The following is an 18,512-nucleotide window of genomic DNA, read 5'->3' as shown; positions in this document are numbered from 1 at the left end:
CTTATTGGACATTGAAAGACCGTCAAAAATGATCATATTTTCATATAACACCTATAGCTGGGCACAATTCCCTCCCCCTCCCCCTTAGCAAATCTTAGGTACGCGCTTGGAAGCCCTACAGCAGTTGCGCTCAACGGGGGGGCCTAAAATTGCCGTATTAGAAAGCAATTCACATTTTTCTGATATTTGTAACCAAATAATATACTAAAACTGCGCGTGCCCCACCAAAGACTGAGACCATGACACCGTTTCCTGCTTTAAATCAGCACTGTTAGCGATAAAAGGGATTATTTTCTATAAAGAAATAAAAAAGGAATTGTTTGACTCGTTATTATGATCAGAGGTATGTAAGAGGACGTTGAATTGCGTAAAAAAAAATCAAATAAAGAAAGACCAAAATAAAAGGAAAAGAAAAGAGGTTGATCTAATCATCACATATTGTCCTAATGATCATTGCAACTTTCGGGGTCAAAAACAACATGGTATTAGTATTGAGTTTCGTGTAGGTTTCGTGTGGAGCTCCACAGAGGTCAAATTTTTGGATTTAGAGTTGGGGCCATTCGCAGCCGTTCTTCTTGTCTTATGATTTTACCATAAGATGACTGACGTAGGTTTTAGTGAAGTTTTCAGGCTTGTTCAATCATTTGGCACTTACCAGAAGTTACGATTCTTTGGGCTGAATTGCCTTCTCTTGTTTTTTGCAATCTCTTCTGGCGGTAACATGATTTTCAGCTTCAGTGCCCCTCAGTACCACTGTGGGGATGGTAACAGCTCGTGCCAGCCGAACAAATGTTGCGACAATTGTACTTCGTACGTCTTCGATGGACCTTTTACCAGCATTGTTAGCGAGGTAACGGCGACAAACATTCAGTTTTTGTAAAAATCAAATATCTTGAAACTAAAATGTGATCAGGCCTTAACCCCAGTAGGGGCTAAAACGATTCGCATGACACTCGGGAAAGGTCCTCAATGGAATAAATACCCTACAGTTATCAAATTATTCAAATAACCCAGTAAATTTTCAGCCTAGTGAGTACAAATACTCTATATTTGTTGAGAAATTCACCAGCTTTTCGGGACCGAAAAAAAATTTTTTTCATTTCTTGCTTGTAATCTCTCGGGAGGTCTGGTGCTCCCCCGAGAATTGTTTTCGGGCCCGTAAAGCACAAAATGTTCTTTGTTATCCTCACAACTTTACAGAAAAAAAGAGGCAAAGACTGTAGCGTTTTAAGCCAAAGATTGTCAATAAATCGCGCGCTCTGATTGATCGAAGGTCCATGTGTTAGGACATAACGCACGCTTGTAGTCAGTGTGCGTGAGCGCTCCACAATACTCTGTAGATTGTAAGGTAGTAAAACATTTTCATTGCTGTATAAAACAAATAGATCTCATTTGTTTGTGCGCCTGTACTCAAATAGATGCACAGAAGACGTCGCACAGCAGGCGCTAGGTGGCAACTACATATCAATTCATTTGATGAGAGATCGCATAAAATGATGTTAGCCGTGATTGGTCTACTTTTCGCCGGGTTAACATAAAAACATAATCACTGCAACTCGACATCACTTGAAAATGGCGAGATCAAATCAATACAAAAGCATCAAATTGATTTATTAAACATTGATGATCCATGATAGATAATCAATAGTTGATCGCGAGGAGGCAAAAAACTCACAGTTCAAGCAGGAGACGTAATTTCGGTCCGATAGCGGGAGTTTGGAGAAACACCCAAAGAGTTTATCGGAGGCTTACCGGGTGACTTTCTTGGTTTCTGAATACATTCTAATTTTTTATAAGAACCTCTTTTATAAGAACGTCCAGCCAAATTTTAAGAACATGCTAAGAACATGTCGAGGCCCATATAGCATAAAAATGTTCGTCTCTATCATATATTAAATAACTTTAAATCGGTTACCGATAAATAAAATAAAACAGTAGCCCATCAAACACGGATGATTAAATATAATCATCCGAAAACATGAATAAAATTGGATGAGATTTGAGACTACTAGACGTCAATTTTATAACTAGTAAAATGGAAAAAAACGTTATAAAGAATTACTAACGAGCCTTCTTATATTTCTCCAAAAATATGAACGGCCTAGACTCACCTGAAAATTTGAAGTTTCTTATTAAAAACGATGGCAGTTTGCTTAAAATCATTTAGTGTACTGTAACCATCGTGTGTGAGCATCGAGACTTTAAAAAGGTTTTTGTAAGCCATGTCAGGAGATGGTTTGAACATGTTTATAACGAGGCTCTCATTCAAAAAGAGTGTAATTTACTCTTGAATGCTAGGCTTTGTATGAGCTACCGTTTATTTGTTCTTCTTCTTTCTTTCAGTGGAATCTACTATGTGAACGTAGCTACATCCCCGCTCTGGTGCAATCGATGTATTTTGTCGGGTATCTTTTTGGGTCCTTATTATCAGGAACATTGTCTGATGCTTTTGGAAGGAAAATATCCCTGACTGTTTCCGTTGCATTACAGGTATACACATGGTTGAGTTTTTAGAATTTAGAATATTGCTGTCGTCATGCCAGACCCGACTGGCTTATGGTTATAGTGGTTAAGTGCCAGTAAGCTCTCTCTAAATGTCAAAAAGATTATTGGAAGCCACTATGAGACACTATATACTTATAATAACTTGGATTTTGACTTTGATATAAACATTCCACAAAAAACAACCAGATATGTAACTAATAAGGGCAAACTGTACACATGTTGGCGTCATGGCTATATCTAAACTCCCTCAAATCTACAGCTGTCTCTAGTTCTTCGCAAGAATTTTGTTGTTCGTTGTATCTTTGCGTTTACGTAAAAAAAATAAGTACGAACATTAAATAATGTTTATTTCTGATGCATTCATTTTCAGGCAGCAGCGTTTATTGGGGCATCATTTGTGACCAGCCATACCGCACTGATCATTCTTATCTTCTTCGCTGGACTTTCGATTGCATCTTCGATAGCTTGCCAATACACCTTGATCATTGAGATGATCGGCCCAGATCACCGCACCATCGCTGGTATTATCAACGAGTTGTTTTGGAAAGCAGGCTGGCTTCTTATAATTCTTGTGGCGTATTTTATCAGGGACTGGAGGACTTTCATGTTGATTGGGGCAGCCCCGGGATTGGCCATATTACTCTTTTGGAAGTAAGTTGGTTTAAAAAGAGATTCTGAAATCAAAGATGTTAAAAAAGGCATTTAAGGAAAAAAATGACTATTTCATTATAGTTGTTACAAACTAACTGCATGAGAGTACACCGCCGAAAAGGGCATCGTCTCAAATCTACGAGTTCTTCATACTGTTGTGTAGTTCCAGAAAATATCCATACCCCCCTATTGATCGGTCGGAGGTATTACCCCCAACCCCTCTGGAATTTCCAGCCCCCTGGAAAAAAAAAATACAGTAAATGTTAAGGAAAAAGGGCATCATTTTACCCCCCACCCCTCTGGAAATTCCTGGTCGTTTGAACCCCCCACCCCCCGGAATTTCCAATCCCCTGGGGGGTATGGATATTTTCTTCAACTACACATTTCAAATAACGTTGCACTGGAGAATTCATGGGTCGTAACATGCTGTGGCTCTTGAGTAACGAATATAAATGGATGAATCCTGATCTCTGAAAGCCATGTGATTGTTACAAGATTATTACAGCTTTCCAGACCTTATTTCTGAATAGGTGTATAATGTAACGTAAACGCAATTAAAAATAGGAAATATGGGAATGCCAAGAGATGCCAATCCCCCAGAGCAGAGAAAGAAGATTTTCCCCCCTATGGAAAATAAAAACGGAAAACGATTTCTGATTTCAAAAAAAAATATTAGGAATTGGAATTCCTGGGAGAGGTGTTGGTAATGTTTGAGCTATCACTGACTTTCTGATCTCCAATCTCATCTCAGTGCAAGTTCTTATTATTACCCTCCCCAGATGGATATTCGAGTCTCCCCGCTGGCTGATAACCAAGGGTCGTTTGGATGAAGCTCACGAGATTCTAGTCAACTTTGGAAGCAATTCCAAGGAGCAATCTCTTGACAAAAATAGTCTTCGACAGCTCATCGAGAGAATCAGGGAAAGTCAGGTGAAAAGGGAAGGTGAAGTGACCAAGCGTCACACACAACTTGATATGGTTCGCACGCCCAAGATGAGAAAGTTTACGCTCGTCATGGCCATTAACTGGTGAGATAATAACATTGTGTAGTTCCAGATAATATACATACACCCCCCTTCCCCCCCCCCCCCCGCCATTGAGGGGGGGCGGAGGTATGATCCCCCACCCCACCCCTCTGGAATATCCAACCCCCTGGAAAAGATAATACAGTAACTGTTAAAGAAAAAGGGCATTTTACCCCCTCTGCCCTCTGGAAATTCCTGCTTCCCCCCCCCCCCCCCAGAATTTCCAATCCCCTCAATGGGGGTATGGGGGTATGGATATTTTCTGGAACTACACATTCTACGTGTAGTATTTTATGTATACTTTACCTAAAAGATTTTTTCGATAGTAGTCTCGAGTAGTATCGGTGAAAGAACCCATAATCGCCTTTATGAACAACTCTGCAAATTCACTACATTTCCTCATCACTCTAAAAATTGGTGAAATATTTGTTAGAATAAACTTGACCTTACCTGCCTATGGAGATAATAGAACAGATATTTCAAAAAAGGAATTGCGTAATGCTCTTTTTAATATCCGTCCGTTGTCTTCATAGGTGGACAGTGGCTTTAACGTCGTACGGCTCTACATTATTCATATCGTCTCTAGCAGGAGATTTATACCTAAACCTCGTGTATTCTGCTATCCTCCCGACGCTTCTCCTGCCTGTCCTCGGTTGTCTGATCGCCAAGTAAGTTTTCTGCATTTACTCTCAGCAGTACCGCACCTTGAACGCGAGAACAATACCAAATCCAGCACCCCGCCTCTCTCTTTACCTCCACACACACACACATAAACCTTGTCACGAACCTTGACCACGCATCTGTAACGAGTGCAGATGAGCGAACTTCACAGTGTATTGTGGACATACTTCCGAATACATTAATCGATTCAAAAAACAACCTTAAGCAATGTGCAAACTGTGCCAGCACCCGAAAGCATTGCTGGCCCAGCAATATTCTGGCGGAGGAGTGCTAGGCCGGAGTTACGCCGGTGTGCAAACTGCCCAACACATATATTCCATCACATAAGAGCCCAAAATTGGGTCCGAGTACTCATTTTACGAGAAAAAGCTGGCTTAGGCTCAAAAGCTTGTTTATTCAGGTTTTCAAAAATATCGTGGCGGCCATGTGGAATGGTAGCTTTCGTGTAGAAAATCCAGTTTGAAGTGACCTTAGTCAATGTCGCACCCGCCGCCATTGCAAAATGCTTTCGACACAGCCCGTTTAAGGAAAGTGAATAATAACACCTAATTTCTCCTGAAATGTCAATATTTTTCATCAATGGTAGGGAGAATAATTCAACATCATACTCTTATAGACTTTTCGAAGTTTTACAAAGAATTTTAGCTGAGTATCGGTATTAATGTTCGTTGCCGTGTTTACATCACTGCGCCACTAATTTCAACTTTCGTATCTAGCGCTTTTTTCTATTATAAACTGTCAATTCGAGAACAATAGCAAGCCTCGAAATATTGAGGGGGACGAGAGGATAAGATTATTAGGGAAGAGGGGACGAGGCGATAAGATTATTAGGGAAGGGGGGGACGAGGCGATAAGGTTATTAGGGAAGGGGGACGAGGCGATAAGATTATTAGGGAAAGGGGGGACGGGGCGATAAGACTTTCATGGAAGGGGGAAACGAGGCGATAAGATTTTTAGGGAAGGTGGGACAAGGAGATAAGATTATTAGGGAAGGTGGGACGAGGCGATAAGATTATTAAGGAAGGGTGGGACGAGGCGATAAGATTATTAGGGAGGGGGCGGACGAGGCGATAAGATTATTAGGGAAGGGGGGACGAGGCGATAAGGTTATTAGGGAAAGGGGGACGAGGCGATAAGATTATCAGGGAAGGGGGGACGAGGCGATAAGATTATTAGGGAAGGGGGGGACGGGGCGATAAGATTATTAGGGAAGGGTGGGACGAGGCGATAAGATTATTAGGGAAGGGGCGGACGAGGCGATAAGAGTATTAGGGAAGGGGGGACGAGGTGATAAGATTATTAGGGAAGGAGGGACGAGGCGATAAGATTATTAGGGAAGGGGGGGACGGGGCGATAAGATTATTAGGGAAGGGTGGGACGAGGCGATAAGATTATTAGGGAAGGTGGGACGGGGCGATAAGACTTTCATGGAAGGGGGGAAAGAGGCGATAAGATTTTTTGGGAAGGTGGGACAAGGCGATAAGATTATTAGGGAATTGGGGGACGAGGCGATAAGATTATTAGGGAAGGTGGGACGAGGCGATAAGATTATTAAGGAAGGGTGGGACGAGGCGATAAGATTATTAGGGAAGGGGCGGACGAGGCGATAAGATTATTAGGGAAGGGGGGACGAGGCGATAAGGTTATTAGGGAAGGGGGGACGAGGCGATAAGATTATTAGGGAAGGTGGGACGAGGCGATAAGATTATTAGGGAAGGGGGGACGAGGCGATAAGATTATTAGGGAAGGGGGGGAGGAGGCGATGAGATTATTAGGGAAGGTGGGACGAGGAGATAAGATTATTAGGGAAGGGTGGGACGAGGCGATAAGATTATTAGGGAAGGGGCGGACGAGGCGATAAGATTATTAGGGAAGGGGGGACGAGGCGATAAGGTTATTAGGGAAGGGGGGACGAGGCGATAAGATTATTAGGGAAGGGGGGACGAAGCGATAAGGTTATTAGGGAAGGGGGGACGAGGCGATAAGAGTATTAGGGAAGGGGGGACGAGGTGATAAGATTATTAGGGAAGGGGGGGGCGGGGCGATAAGATTATTAGGGAAGGGAGGACGAGGCGATAAGGTTATTAGGGAAGGGGGGACGAGGCAATAAGATTATTAGGGGAGAGGCGGACGAGGCGATAAGGTTATTAGGGAAGGGGGGGACGAGGCGATAAGATTATTAGGGAAGGGGGGACGGGGCGATAAGATTATTAGGGAAGTGGGGGACGGGTCAATAAGATTATCAGGGAAAGGGGGGGAGGTGGCAGTGAAGAAAGGATCACCAAACTCTGTTATAATGCGTTCGCGCGCATCTCTGTTATAATGCATTCGCGCGCCTCTGCACACTGCGACGCAAAAAGTACAGACCTAATGGAGCCAGTTTACAACGTGGGATATTTTTAAGCAGCTGGGTTATTGAGTTTAAAATTGTGAGAAGGAATATTTTAGCCTAGGCTGCGAGGGTGGGCGTGTCGCAATCGCAATACATGAACTTCCTGCGTGTATAGTGGTTAACAAGTAAATTGTGTATTTGTTTAAAAGCAACTTTTTGAACTCGAGTGAGACCAAACTTAGAAAACTGGAAACGAGCACCATTTATTACCAGCGCTCCAGCCGCCTTAAAAGAAAGACCTTCATTCAACAAGTAGAAACCTTCAGCACATCTTTGTGACGATTCTATTGTAAGGTCGCTCTGTATGGGGGAGGGGCGTGTCGAAAAGAACGAGACTCAATTTTTTTTAGAGCAATCTATTATGTACGCCGTTTCTAACGGTGCTATCAACCTTCCTAAAGATGTGCTTTTTTTTCGGCCGGATTCAAGGCTTTTTGTAATGACACAAACCCTGTAAAGATAGGGTTGAATATGATGTAAACCAGGCGCGCACCCCCCTCCCCCCTTGGCCACCCAAAAGTGGGTCATTTATTATTGAAGTATTGGTAAACACCGTCCTTTGTCCATATGATACGTAATGATACGTATGGCTGCGCATCCTCCACCCTCAGGATCCCAGGGCGTCGCGGTTCTGCCACCTCGCTCTCGCGCCTCGTCCGCTGATCGCGACGCCCTGGGTTCTCGAGGATGCGCACCTCCTCTCAGCAAATCCTGGGTACTGTAACGGTATCCCTGTGGTACGCGCGCTATGAATGTAGGGACACGAGGTTGAAAGCATGGCTGAAGTAAATCAGTTGTTTTTGAACTATTGGCGTGTTTGCTTAGCCTAAATTACCCCCTCGACGATACAGGTATGCGCTGTAAGCGATAACCTTGTGACGGAAAATGAAGCTGGGCTCATCAGAAAGAGAGGTGTGATCGAATTATAAAATCCCTCTTGACTTTATGCTCGTCGTGAGGGTGTTTATTCTCCCACTGTCTTCGGTGCTGGAACAACGAGTTACCGGGAAAACTCTCTCGTCACTGAAAGCAGACAGAGCATACTGGACGATAAACCCGACCCGTGCAATCAACAGACACTAGTGAATGCCTAATGCACACTAGCGACATATCGACATAACGACATGGGCGCGCGCACTCTTGCCTTCGAAATAACGATATGGACATAACGACATAAGTGAAAAAACATGTTTTTTCTAAACATAGTGCGCGCGCCCATGTCGTTATGTTGTTATGTTGCTAGTGTGCACTAGGCATAAACGCCCATGCAGGCTTGCCTTGTTGAAAGAGTTGGTAACAAGACACATTCCACAATACCACGGTGGAAGAAGGGTAGAGTCAGAAGTACAATACATAGATCTCACCTTCTTATACGCGAATAGGGTAAATGAATCCAAAAAAAGGTGAGGACAGGTGTCTGTACGTTACCATAGAGATCCAGATTGCTGGATACTAGGTGTGTATCCAAGATTTGCAGAGGGGGGAGGGGGGATGCGCAGTCTTAGGCATCATATGGAAAAGGATAGTATTCGCGCGAAGATTATTTAAACAAAATTACCCATTTTTTGGCAACCAAGATGGGCAGAGGGTTCGCGCACCCTGCATGAGGGAGAGGCTTGTAGGAATAGGAGGGAAAGGCTTGTAGGGATACGAGGGAGAGGCTTGAAGGGATACGAAGGAGAGGCTTGTAGGGATACGAGGGAGAGGCTTGTAGGGATACGAGGCAGAGGCTTGTAGGGATACGAGGGAGGGGCTTGTAGAGATACGAGGGAGAGGCTTGTAGAAATACGAGGGAGAGGCTTGTAGGGATACGAGATAGAGGCTTGTAGGGATACGAGGGAGAGGGTTGTGGGGATATTATGGAGAGGCTTGCAGTTATACGAGGAAGAGGCTTGTGGGGATACGAGGGAGAGGCTTGTAGGGATACGAGGGAGGGGCTTGGAGGGATACGAGGGAAGAGGCTTGTAGGGATATGAGGGAGAGGCTTGTAAGGATACGAGAGAGAGGCTTGTAGGGATACGAGGGAGAGGCTTGTGGGGATATTACAGGGAGGCTTGCAGGGATACGAGGGAAAGGCTTGCAGGGATACGAGGGAGAGGCTTGTAGGGATACGAGGGAGAGGCTTGTAGGGATACGAGGGGGAGGCTTGTAGGGATACGAGGGAAAGTTTGTAGGGATACGAGGGGGAGGCTTGTAGGGATACGAGGGAGAGGCTTGTAGGGATACGAGGGAGAGGCTTGTAGGGATACGAGGGAAAGGCTTGTAGGGATACGAGGGAGCGGCTTGTAGGGATACGAGGGAAAGGCTTGTAGGGATACGAGGAAGAGGCTTGTATGGATACGAGGGAAAGGCTTGTAGGGATACGAGGGAGAGGCTTGTAGGGATACAAGGGAGAGGCTTGTAGGGATACGAGGGAGAGGCTTGTAGGGATACGAGGGAGGGGCTTGTAGGGATGGGAGGGAGAGGCTTGTAGGGATACGAGTGAGGTGCTTGTAGGGATACGAGGGAAAGGCTTGTAGGGATACGAGGGAGAGGCTTGTAGGGATATGAGGGAGAGGCTTGTAGGGATACGAGGGAAAGGCTTGTAGGGATACGAGGGAGAGGGTTGTAGGGATGGGAGGGAGAGGGTTGTAGGGATACGAGGGAAAGGCTTGTAAGGATACGAGGGAAAGGCTTGTAGGGATAAGAGGGAAAGGCTTGTAGGGATACGAGAGAGAGGCTTGTAGGGGTACGAGGGAGAGGCTTGTAGGGGTACGAGGAAGGGGCTTGTAGGGGTACGAGGGAGGGGCTTGTAGGGGTACGAGGGAAAGACTTGTAGGGATACGAGGGAAAGGCTTGTAGGGGTACGAGGGAAAGGCTTGTAGGGATACGAGGGAGAGGGTTGTAGGGATGGGAGGGAAAGGGTTGTAGGGATGGGAGGGAGAGGGTTGTAGGGGTACGAGGGAAAGGCTTGTAGGGATACGAGGGAGAGGCTTGAAAGGAAAAGAGGGAAAGGCTTGTAGGGATACGAGGGAGAGGGTTGTAGGGATAGGAGGGAGAGGGTTGTAGGGATGGGAGGGAGAGGGTTGTAGGGATACGAGGGAAAGGCTTGTAGGGATACGAGGGAAAGGCTTGTAGGGATACGAGGGAAAGGCTTGTAGGGATACGAGGGAAAGGCTTGTAGGGATACGAGAGAGAGGCTTGTAGGGATACGAGGAAGAGGCTTGTAGGGATACGAGGGAAAGGCTTGTAGGGATACGAGGGAGAGGCTTGTAGGGATACGGGGGAAAGGCTTGTAGGGATACGAGGGAAAGGCTTGTAGGGATACGAGGGAGAGGCTTGTAGGGATACGAGGGAGAGGCTTGTAGGGATACGAGGAAAAGGCTTGTAGGGATACGAAGGAAAGGCTTGTAGGGATACGAGGGAGAGGCTTGTAGGGATACGAGGGAAAGGCTTGTAGGGATACGAGGAGGAGGCTTGTAGGGATACGAGGGAGCGGCTTGTAGGGGTACGAGGGAAAGGCTTGTAGGGATACGAGGGAGAGGCTTGTAGGGATATGAGGGAGAGGCTTGTAGGGATACGAGGGAAAGGCTTGTAGGGATACGAGGGAGAGGCTTGTAGGGATGGGAGGGAGAGGGTTGTAGGGATACGAGGGAGAGGGTTGTAGGGATACGAGGGAGAGGGGTGGAGGGATACGAGGGAGAGGCTTGTAGGGATACGAGGAAAAGGCTTGTAGGGATATGAGGGAAAGGCTTGTAGGGATACGAGGGAGAGGCTTGTAGGGATACGAGGGAGAGGCTTGTAGGGATATGAGGGAGAGGCTTGTAGGGATACGAGGGAGAGGCTTGTAGGGGTACGAGGGAAAGGCTTGTAGGGATACGAGGGAGAGGCTTGTAGGGATATGAGGGAGAGGCTTGTAGGGATACGAGGGAAAGGCTTGTAGGGATACGAGGGAGAGGGTTGTAGGGATGGGAGGGAGAGGGTTGTAGGGATGGGAGGGAGAGGGGTGGAGGGATACGAGGGAAAGGCTTGTAGGGATACGAGGGAGAGGCTTGTAGGGGTACGAGGGAGAGGCTTGTAGGGGTACAAGGGAGGGGCTTGTAGGGGTACAAGGGAGGGGCTTGTAGGGGTACGAGGGAGGGGCTTGTAGGGGTACGAGGGAGGGGCTTGTAGGGGTACGAGGGAGGGGCTTGTAGGGATACGAGGGAGAGGCTTGTAGGGGTACGAGGGAGGGGCTTGTCGGGGTACGAGGGAAAGGCTGGAGAGCATCGCGACGGATTTACCATGCTTGCACCCGTTCATGACGTTTGATCGCGTACAGATGTACAAGAAGTATCGTTCAATTTAGCAGTTAAAATTTATTACCATTATTATTATCATCATTATACTGACAAACTTCTAACGACGAGAAAATAATAACAAACTTCGCATGTGGTCCTTACATCAGAATAAGCCATTCTTAACGTAAATATACCCGAAACGGAAAAACTTAAAGCAATCTCTTACTGATACACTTAAAAAATATATAAAGTTAGAAAAAGGATAGAGAACACTTCTCGGGCTTAATGGTTTTCCTATTACGAACAAAATGGCAGCCGGGTGTGAGGTCGACCACGGTAAATTGTAACTCGATTTTCTACACGAAAGCTACCATTCCACCTAGCCGCCAAAATATTTTTAAAAACCTGAATAAACAAGCTTTTAATTGAGCCTAAGCCCGCTTGTTCTCGTAAAATGAGTACTCGGACCGGTCTAGGTGGTGGACTAATAGACGGCATGCGGGTAATAAGTTCACGCTTGACTTGCGTTTGATGCATGACGGGACCAAAGGCAACCCAAGACTCCATCATTATTGTGTTTTTAAAAAGTCACCCAAGATTCCGCTGGATTTCGGTTGAATTCGGGTCTATTTTGTCCCCTGATGTTGTAGCGGTAGTCATTTTTACGACTACGAGTGATGAGGTAGGCATATGTAGATTGTGCTCGGCAACTTTTGGCGTTTTGAGCAACTTTTCGAAGGACTAGCAACTTTTGCCTTCCTTGGCATTTTTGGAGCAACAAAATCGATCCAAACCATCAAAAAGTTCGTTATTTCATCTAAAAATGGTCCTGGACAGTCCTGACTCGTTTTTACGTGTGCCCACGAAATCTGGACAGCGGCTTTCATAACGGGAAATATCCAGCGGTTATATCGAGTTTGCAAGGGACGCTGGAGCAACTCTGATTAAACCCACAAGCGCATCGATCTCTAAAAAACCTAAAATCTGCGTGAATAAAGGGACAAACAGGCAACAAAAGAGCGGTCCATCAACCTCGTCAAATGCACCATGCGCTACGGTTCGTGTGTTAGAGTTTCAAAAACTGCATTTTGTAGCGGAAAAAAGGTAGTTTACGTTGAATGCGTGTAGCGAGATGCGATTTATCACTGCCTAAGACCTGTACAGGACCCGAAATGATCCCAGGACCCGAAACGATCCCAGGACCCGAAATGATCCCCAAAAGTACCCCAACTGATCCTCAGACCCGAAACGATACCGAGGAGTCTCCGAGTAGCGAGATGCGATTTATCACTGCCTAAGACCTGTACAGGACCCGAAATGATCCCAGGACCCGAAACGATCCCAGGACCCGAAATGATCCCCAAAAGTACCCCAACTGATCCTCAGACCCGAAACGATACCGAGGAGTCTCCGAAATCAACCCCAAGGAATTGCGGTAATGGACAAAGGGAAAGCAGAAGAAATACTTGCAATTCTTGAAGCATAATTAAGGATTAACAGCGACTCGATTTCTAAACAACGTGACTTATTAAACATATTAAATTTCAACACAATACTTATATATTTAATATATTTCATATATTATTTTTATATATTCAATAAATTTATTACATTGCCCGGCGTTAAACCCATAAACAGAGTCTAAAACAAATACACAACTTTTAATTGCTACTGAAGGAAATACCGCATGTATAAACATAGCACAGCTTTGCTCAGATCATTCAAACTTTTGACCTTCCATCACTCACACTCTGCGGTTGCGGTTCCGACACATGACTCTGACAATATAGATCTCATTTCCGGTAAATATCACCCCTAAAAATTAATATTCATTCGACAACCTAAACATGTATTTCACCACGAAATCCTTGTTCACACGAGCGAATATTTACCGACACATTTTAGGCAGCCGGTTTGGCCGAGAAGATTGAATGACAAAAGCACACTGAGTTATACACTCGAACAACCCTTCTACTACCGATGCAAAATATTAAGAGGATGTGGCTTTTGTTGAAAGCAATATTATGTGAGTTTTGAACTTCCTCATGTAGTCGTGCGTACACCCCGGCATGATCTCATGATATGATAGGTCTTTCATTCACCGAAAACAAACATGCCAAAAAATAACTTTAAAACATTTCGCTTCCTATAAAAAGCAGCATGTCCTATCTGTAAAGACTTCTTTTATGGCTTGTTATGTAAACATGATTTATCCACGCCGGGTTCTTCAAATTACTATCACAAAGAATTGTTAGTTGACCCCAATTTCTGACTAAACCACTGTATTCCCCCGCAGTCGTATATTAAAATCTTAATACTATAGTTTTAGTTAATGTAAACTCCCTTATAATAACACAACTAAATGTTTCATATGTTTTTAAAACTGAAAGCCAATCCTTACACATTCCTTTAGTTGTCCATTACTGTAATTCCTTGGGGTTCATTTCGGGGACTCTTGGGGATCGTTTCGGGTCCCGGGATCAGTTGGGGAACTTTTGGGGATCGTTTCAGGTCCTGGGATTATTTCGGGTCCTGTACAGACCCCGTCCCCGTATCCGTTTTCGTTTGTAAACGCAACTTTTTTGTTATGGATACGGGTATTGTCCACACGGAAACGCGAAAACGATGACCGAAAACGGAACGATTTATGATGATTTAGGATCATACGATATATGAAATATATACTGTATTTTTAAATTATTATTATAATAACATGATGCCTATCCAAGTGAACTTTGACTAGATAGAAAATTTACTAGAAAATACGTATCTCTTATCCTATTTATTGTTGAGTTAAAAGACATTGATTGACAAATGTATTTATATTTTAATGATTAATTAAACATATTTTAAGATTGGTAAAATAATTAATTAAATTGTTGAAATGAAAAGAAGCAAACGGATATGTTTTGAGCATTTATCTAGAACAAATAACTCTAGAGAGCGAGCAACGTTTTTAATTTCTGGTGGCAACTTTTGGATATATTAGGCTAAGTTCAAACGTCGTATTATCCATGAGCCGTATTCAATGCAAATGCATGCAAATGAACCAAGTCGTTTGTTTCATCTTCATTTGCATGAATTTGCATTGAATACGGCTCATGGCTCATGGATAATACGACGTTTGAACTTAACCTTAGGGACTTTAAGATACGAGTACGGCGACGGTAGCAAACAATTAAATTAATTTAAGGATTTAAAGGATGCACGTGAAAATGAGTTCTGTCTAATAGATTTCCAACCGTTCTCCGCCAAAACACGACGTGAAATTCCAAATTTTACGGTCTGGCGAGTACGTGGTTGGTTTGAGTATAAATTCGCCTTTATTTGTTTCCTATTAAAGAAATGAAGTTTGAGGTTAATTTCAGCTGTTTTTTCGTGAATATAAAGTCTAGGTTATTTCATCGAAACTATTTTGGTATTTGTCGCCAAGTGTTTAAGTGTTATTCTCGGGTCCTAGCCGTAGCCGTTATCGCATCTTAAAATCCCTATTTGCAATTTTAGGGCAACTTTTGGCTATATTTTAAACAACTTTTCCCAAATTTGCTAGCACAATCTACACATGCCTAATGAGAGGACGATAAAGAGCAATGATTAGAAAGTAGCACGTGGGATTTTGTTCTGCATGGTAAATTTCAGTCATATATCGATTTCACGACCAAAAATCGGTATCACGAAATTTTCTCTATGAACACGATGCAAAATGAGCCCAGTATTGCCGGGTCCATGTGCAAGCTGCGCCAACAAAGCTGTAATATGCTCGAATGACCACGAGGCAAAGGGGATGCTGGCGAAGTGCTGGCCAATTAAAATTTAAAAGTCAATCAAAATTTCGCCAACACTTGCCAGCTCCATCCAGTACCTCCCAACACGGTGTTCAAACTGCGCCAACATTGCTGGGTCAACGTCTGACCGTCGTCTCGCAGTTTGCACGGGGCTTTAAAAGCCTGCCGGTTCTCCTGAAAAAAAAAACTTTCCTATCCATTGTTAAGGGTTTAAAGCTTACAACGACATCAGAAGACGAAAGAGCTAAGCGCATTATTATTGTTGTTCAGGTTTGGGCGTCGGCTGATCCATATCATCTTCACGGCGTTATCTGGGGCGGTCTGCCTTGGAATTATTGCTGTTCCCTCAGGTATAGGATGGAATACTTGGTGTTCCCTCTGGTATAAGATGGAATACTTGGTGTTCCTTCAGGTATAGGATGGAATACTTGGTGTTCCTTCAGGTATAGGATGGAATACTTGGTGTTCCCTCAGGTATAGGATGGAATACTTGGTGTTCCTACAGGTATAGGATGGAATACTTGGTGTTCCTTCAGGTATAGGATGGAATACTTGGTGTTCCTTCAGGTATAGGATGGAATACTTGGTGTTCCTTCAGGTATAGGATGGAATACTTGGTGTTCCCTCAGGTATAGGATGGAATACTTGGTGTTCCTACAGGTATAGGATGGAATACTTGGTGTTCCTTCAGGTATAGGATGGAATACTTGGTGTTCCTTCAGGTATAGGATGGAATACTTGGTGTTCCCTCAGGTATAGGATGGAATACTTGGTGTTCCTACAGGTATAGGATGGAATACTTGGTGTTCCTACAGGTATAGGATGGAATACTTGTTGTTCCTTCAGGTATAGGATGGAAAACTTGGTGTTCCTTCAGGTATAGGATGGAATCTCAGATTGGGATACTTGGTGTTTCTTCAGGTATTAGAATGCTTGGTGATTGTCAGTTTTTGTAATACTTGGCGTTCCCTCTGGTATTGTAATACTTGGCGTTCCCTCTGGTATTGTAATACTTGGCGTTCCCTCTGGTATTGAAATACTTGGCGTTCCCTCTGGTATTGGAATACTTGGTGTTCCCTCTGGTATTGGAATACTTGGTGTTCCTTAAGGTATTGGAATACTTGGTGTTCCCTATGGTATTGTAATACTTGGTGTTACTTCAGGTTTTGGAATACTTGATTTTTGGATAATTAGTTTTTAGATATATATATATTATTTACAATCTCCAAAGTATCAGATATTTTTGTTTTGACGAAGGCTACCCGCTGCTGATAACTGGCTTAGCATTGACTGGAAGAGGCGTCATTGGTGTGCTGTGGACCACAATCTACCTCATCACTTCAGAGCTGTACCCCACTACCATACGGTAAGTCACAAACACCTTTTCCGCGGTTATCAGTCATTTTAGTCGTTATGTGATGAGCCTACAATTCTTTGTTACAGTAATACCGCAATTGGAACATGCGCTACATTCGCCCGGATCGGTGGTCTGGTGGCGCCGTATTTCATTATGCTGGTAATGCGTTTTATTTTATATGCATCAACAAACAACAATTGTCGCTGGTTTGAAAGTGGGGACAAATACCTCTTACTTTTCTCTTGCAGAAAGATTTGCCAGGTGTTAGTTTGTACCTTCCCGTGATCATTTTCGGCTGTCTGTGTATCCTTGCCGCCATTGCCTTCTTTTTTATCCCGGAGACTCTGAAGGTACCGCTAGCTCAGTCGATCGAGGAAGCCGAAAACCGTGCAGACAACTACGCTCTTTGCATCTGCTGTGAAAGGATACCTTCTTTCATTGAGGAGGTTCCGGTGGAAATGGAGTGCCTCACAAGCGTTACAGAACAGAAGGACTGAGTAGACGTGTGGGTATGGATGGGCGCAGGGCACGTGATACTCCCCACTTTTCACGCGTGTTCCCCCCTTCGCTTCGGCCTTCAGAAACATATTCTTGTTGGACGTTCAGTGTCTCTTTTTCCCACAGATATTTCAATGAGTTAATGATTGTTTTTATTGATTTTGTAACAGTTCTTGTCAGCCAGACCTTTTTTCATTATTTTCATCCAATATTGGAAAACAATTATGAGAAGACTTCGTAGCCTCATTAAAAAATCCACATGCTTTACTTTGCGAATCCATCCCTGGATAAGAGTAGTCTTAGAGGTTTTATCGTGGCTTACTAATTCAAACGGTCGGCACGAAGTGTAAATAGCCTTTTCCCTCTACTCTTAGAGTGGAATCAGCTATGAATTCCATCTTAGCCTCCCCCATGCATGCTTAACATGCCATTTGGGGTTAGTCGGAAATGTTTTGTTTTCGAATATTCCTATCAAGAAAATTGAGCCCAAAATTGTCGTTTTTGCCAAAGGCGGTCACTTCCATATAAGGAAACTAATATATATCTTATTTGGAAAATTTGCATGATTCTTGTAATTTTTTAGGTGAGCGTACCCTAGGGGCTTTGTAATTTTTATGACTTGTAACCAGAAGAGAAAAACAGTTACTGTGACCATCTTAAGTTAGTTGAGAAGGTCCCTGAAAAGAAAGTTTCCTCGGTACCAGACCCCCAAAACGACAACGTTTTCTTCATATATGGAACCTTTGGGGCAAGGGTGGCACTCTCGCACCAGCTCACCTCGGCCTTCGCGTGCGCCACAGGATTCCCAATATTCGAAAACCAAACATTTCTGACTAACTCGAGTGAAAGCCGGCAAGCTGCCTACCCAGGATTCTTCCATACCATTCCATACCATTCAAATATTGCATCAAAAGGGCTCAAATATCAGCATGTGTAACTGTTACCTAAATTTATCACCCATCTGGGTTTTTATATCCTAAAAAAATTGTTAGGACATGCAACATGCTACCACTTGATGTAGCAGGCGCTGTTTCAAACAATACGTAAATATACGCAATGTACACAGTAAAAAAAAAACAAATAAATATACAGTGTAGCGAAACAAGCCGTCAGTTCATTGCTTAAACAGCGGGGGGGGGGGGGGGGGGGGCTGTGAAGGAAGTTATTCAATTGTTTCTTTGTCTCCTCTTTGTACACGCAAATTCCTTTAGAACTATCTTAGAACTACATCTTGTCATCTGCCCTTAGCCGTATTAAATTTAAATTCTTTATTAAGTACTTTATTTGTTCTTGACAAGAGTATGACGGCTGTCTGACTTTGAGATTCACGCGATAGTCAACTCTTCATAATTACACGTA

General features: G+C 43.9%; 1 protein-coding gene across 1 annotated transcript; it reads left to right on the top strand.

Annotated features, from left to right (window-relative positions):
- The first annotated feature begins 541 nt into the window (after positions 1-541).
- On the top strand, positions 542-18,255 carry LOC5520084 (organic cation transporter protein). The gene is made up of 9 exons (XM_048725622.1): positions 542-850; positions 2,344-2,490; positions 2,876-3,156; positions 3,936-4,184; positions 4,715-4,849; positions 15,569-15,648; positions 16,556-16,664; positions 16,742-16,814; positions 16,904-18,255. Exons 1-9 carry the CDS (start codon positions 599-601, stop codon positions 17,150-17,152), a joined length of 1,575 nt encoding a protein of 524 aa, XP_048581579.1. The 5' UTR covers positions 542-598; the 3' UTR covers positions 17,153-18,255.
- Positions 18,256-18,512: the final 257 nt, after the last annotated feature.

Source organism: Nematostella vectensis, chromosome 3 (assembly GCF_932526225.1).
Source record: "Nematostella vectensis chromosome 3, jaNemVect1.1, whole genome shotgun sequence".
Taxonomy (NCBI): Eukaryota; Metazoa; Cnidaria; class Anthozoa; order Actiniaria; family Edwardsiidae; genus Nematostella; species Nematostella vectensis.
This window is presented reverse-complemented; position numbering and strand designations above follow the sequence as displayed.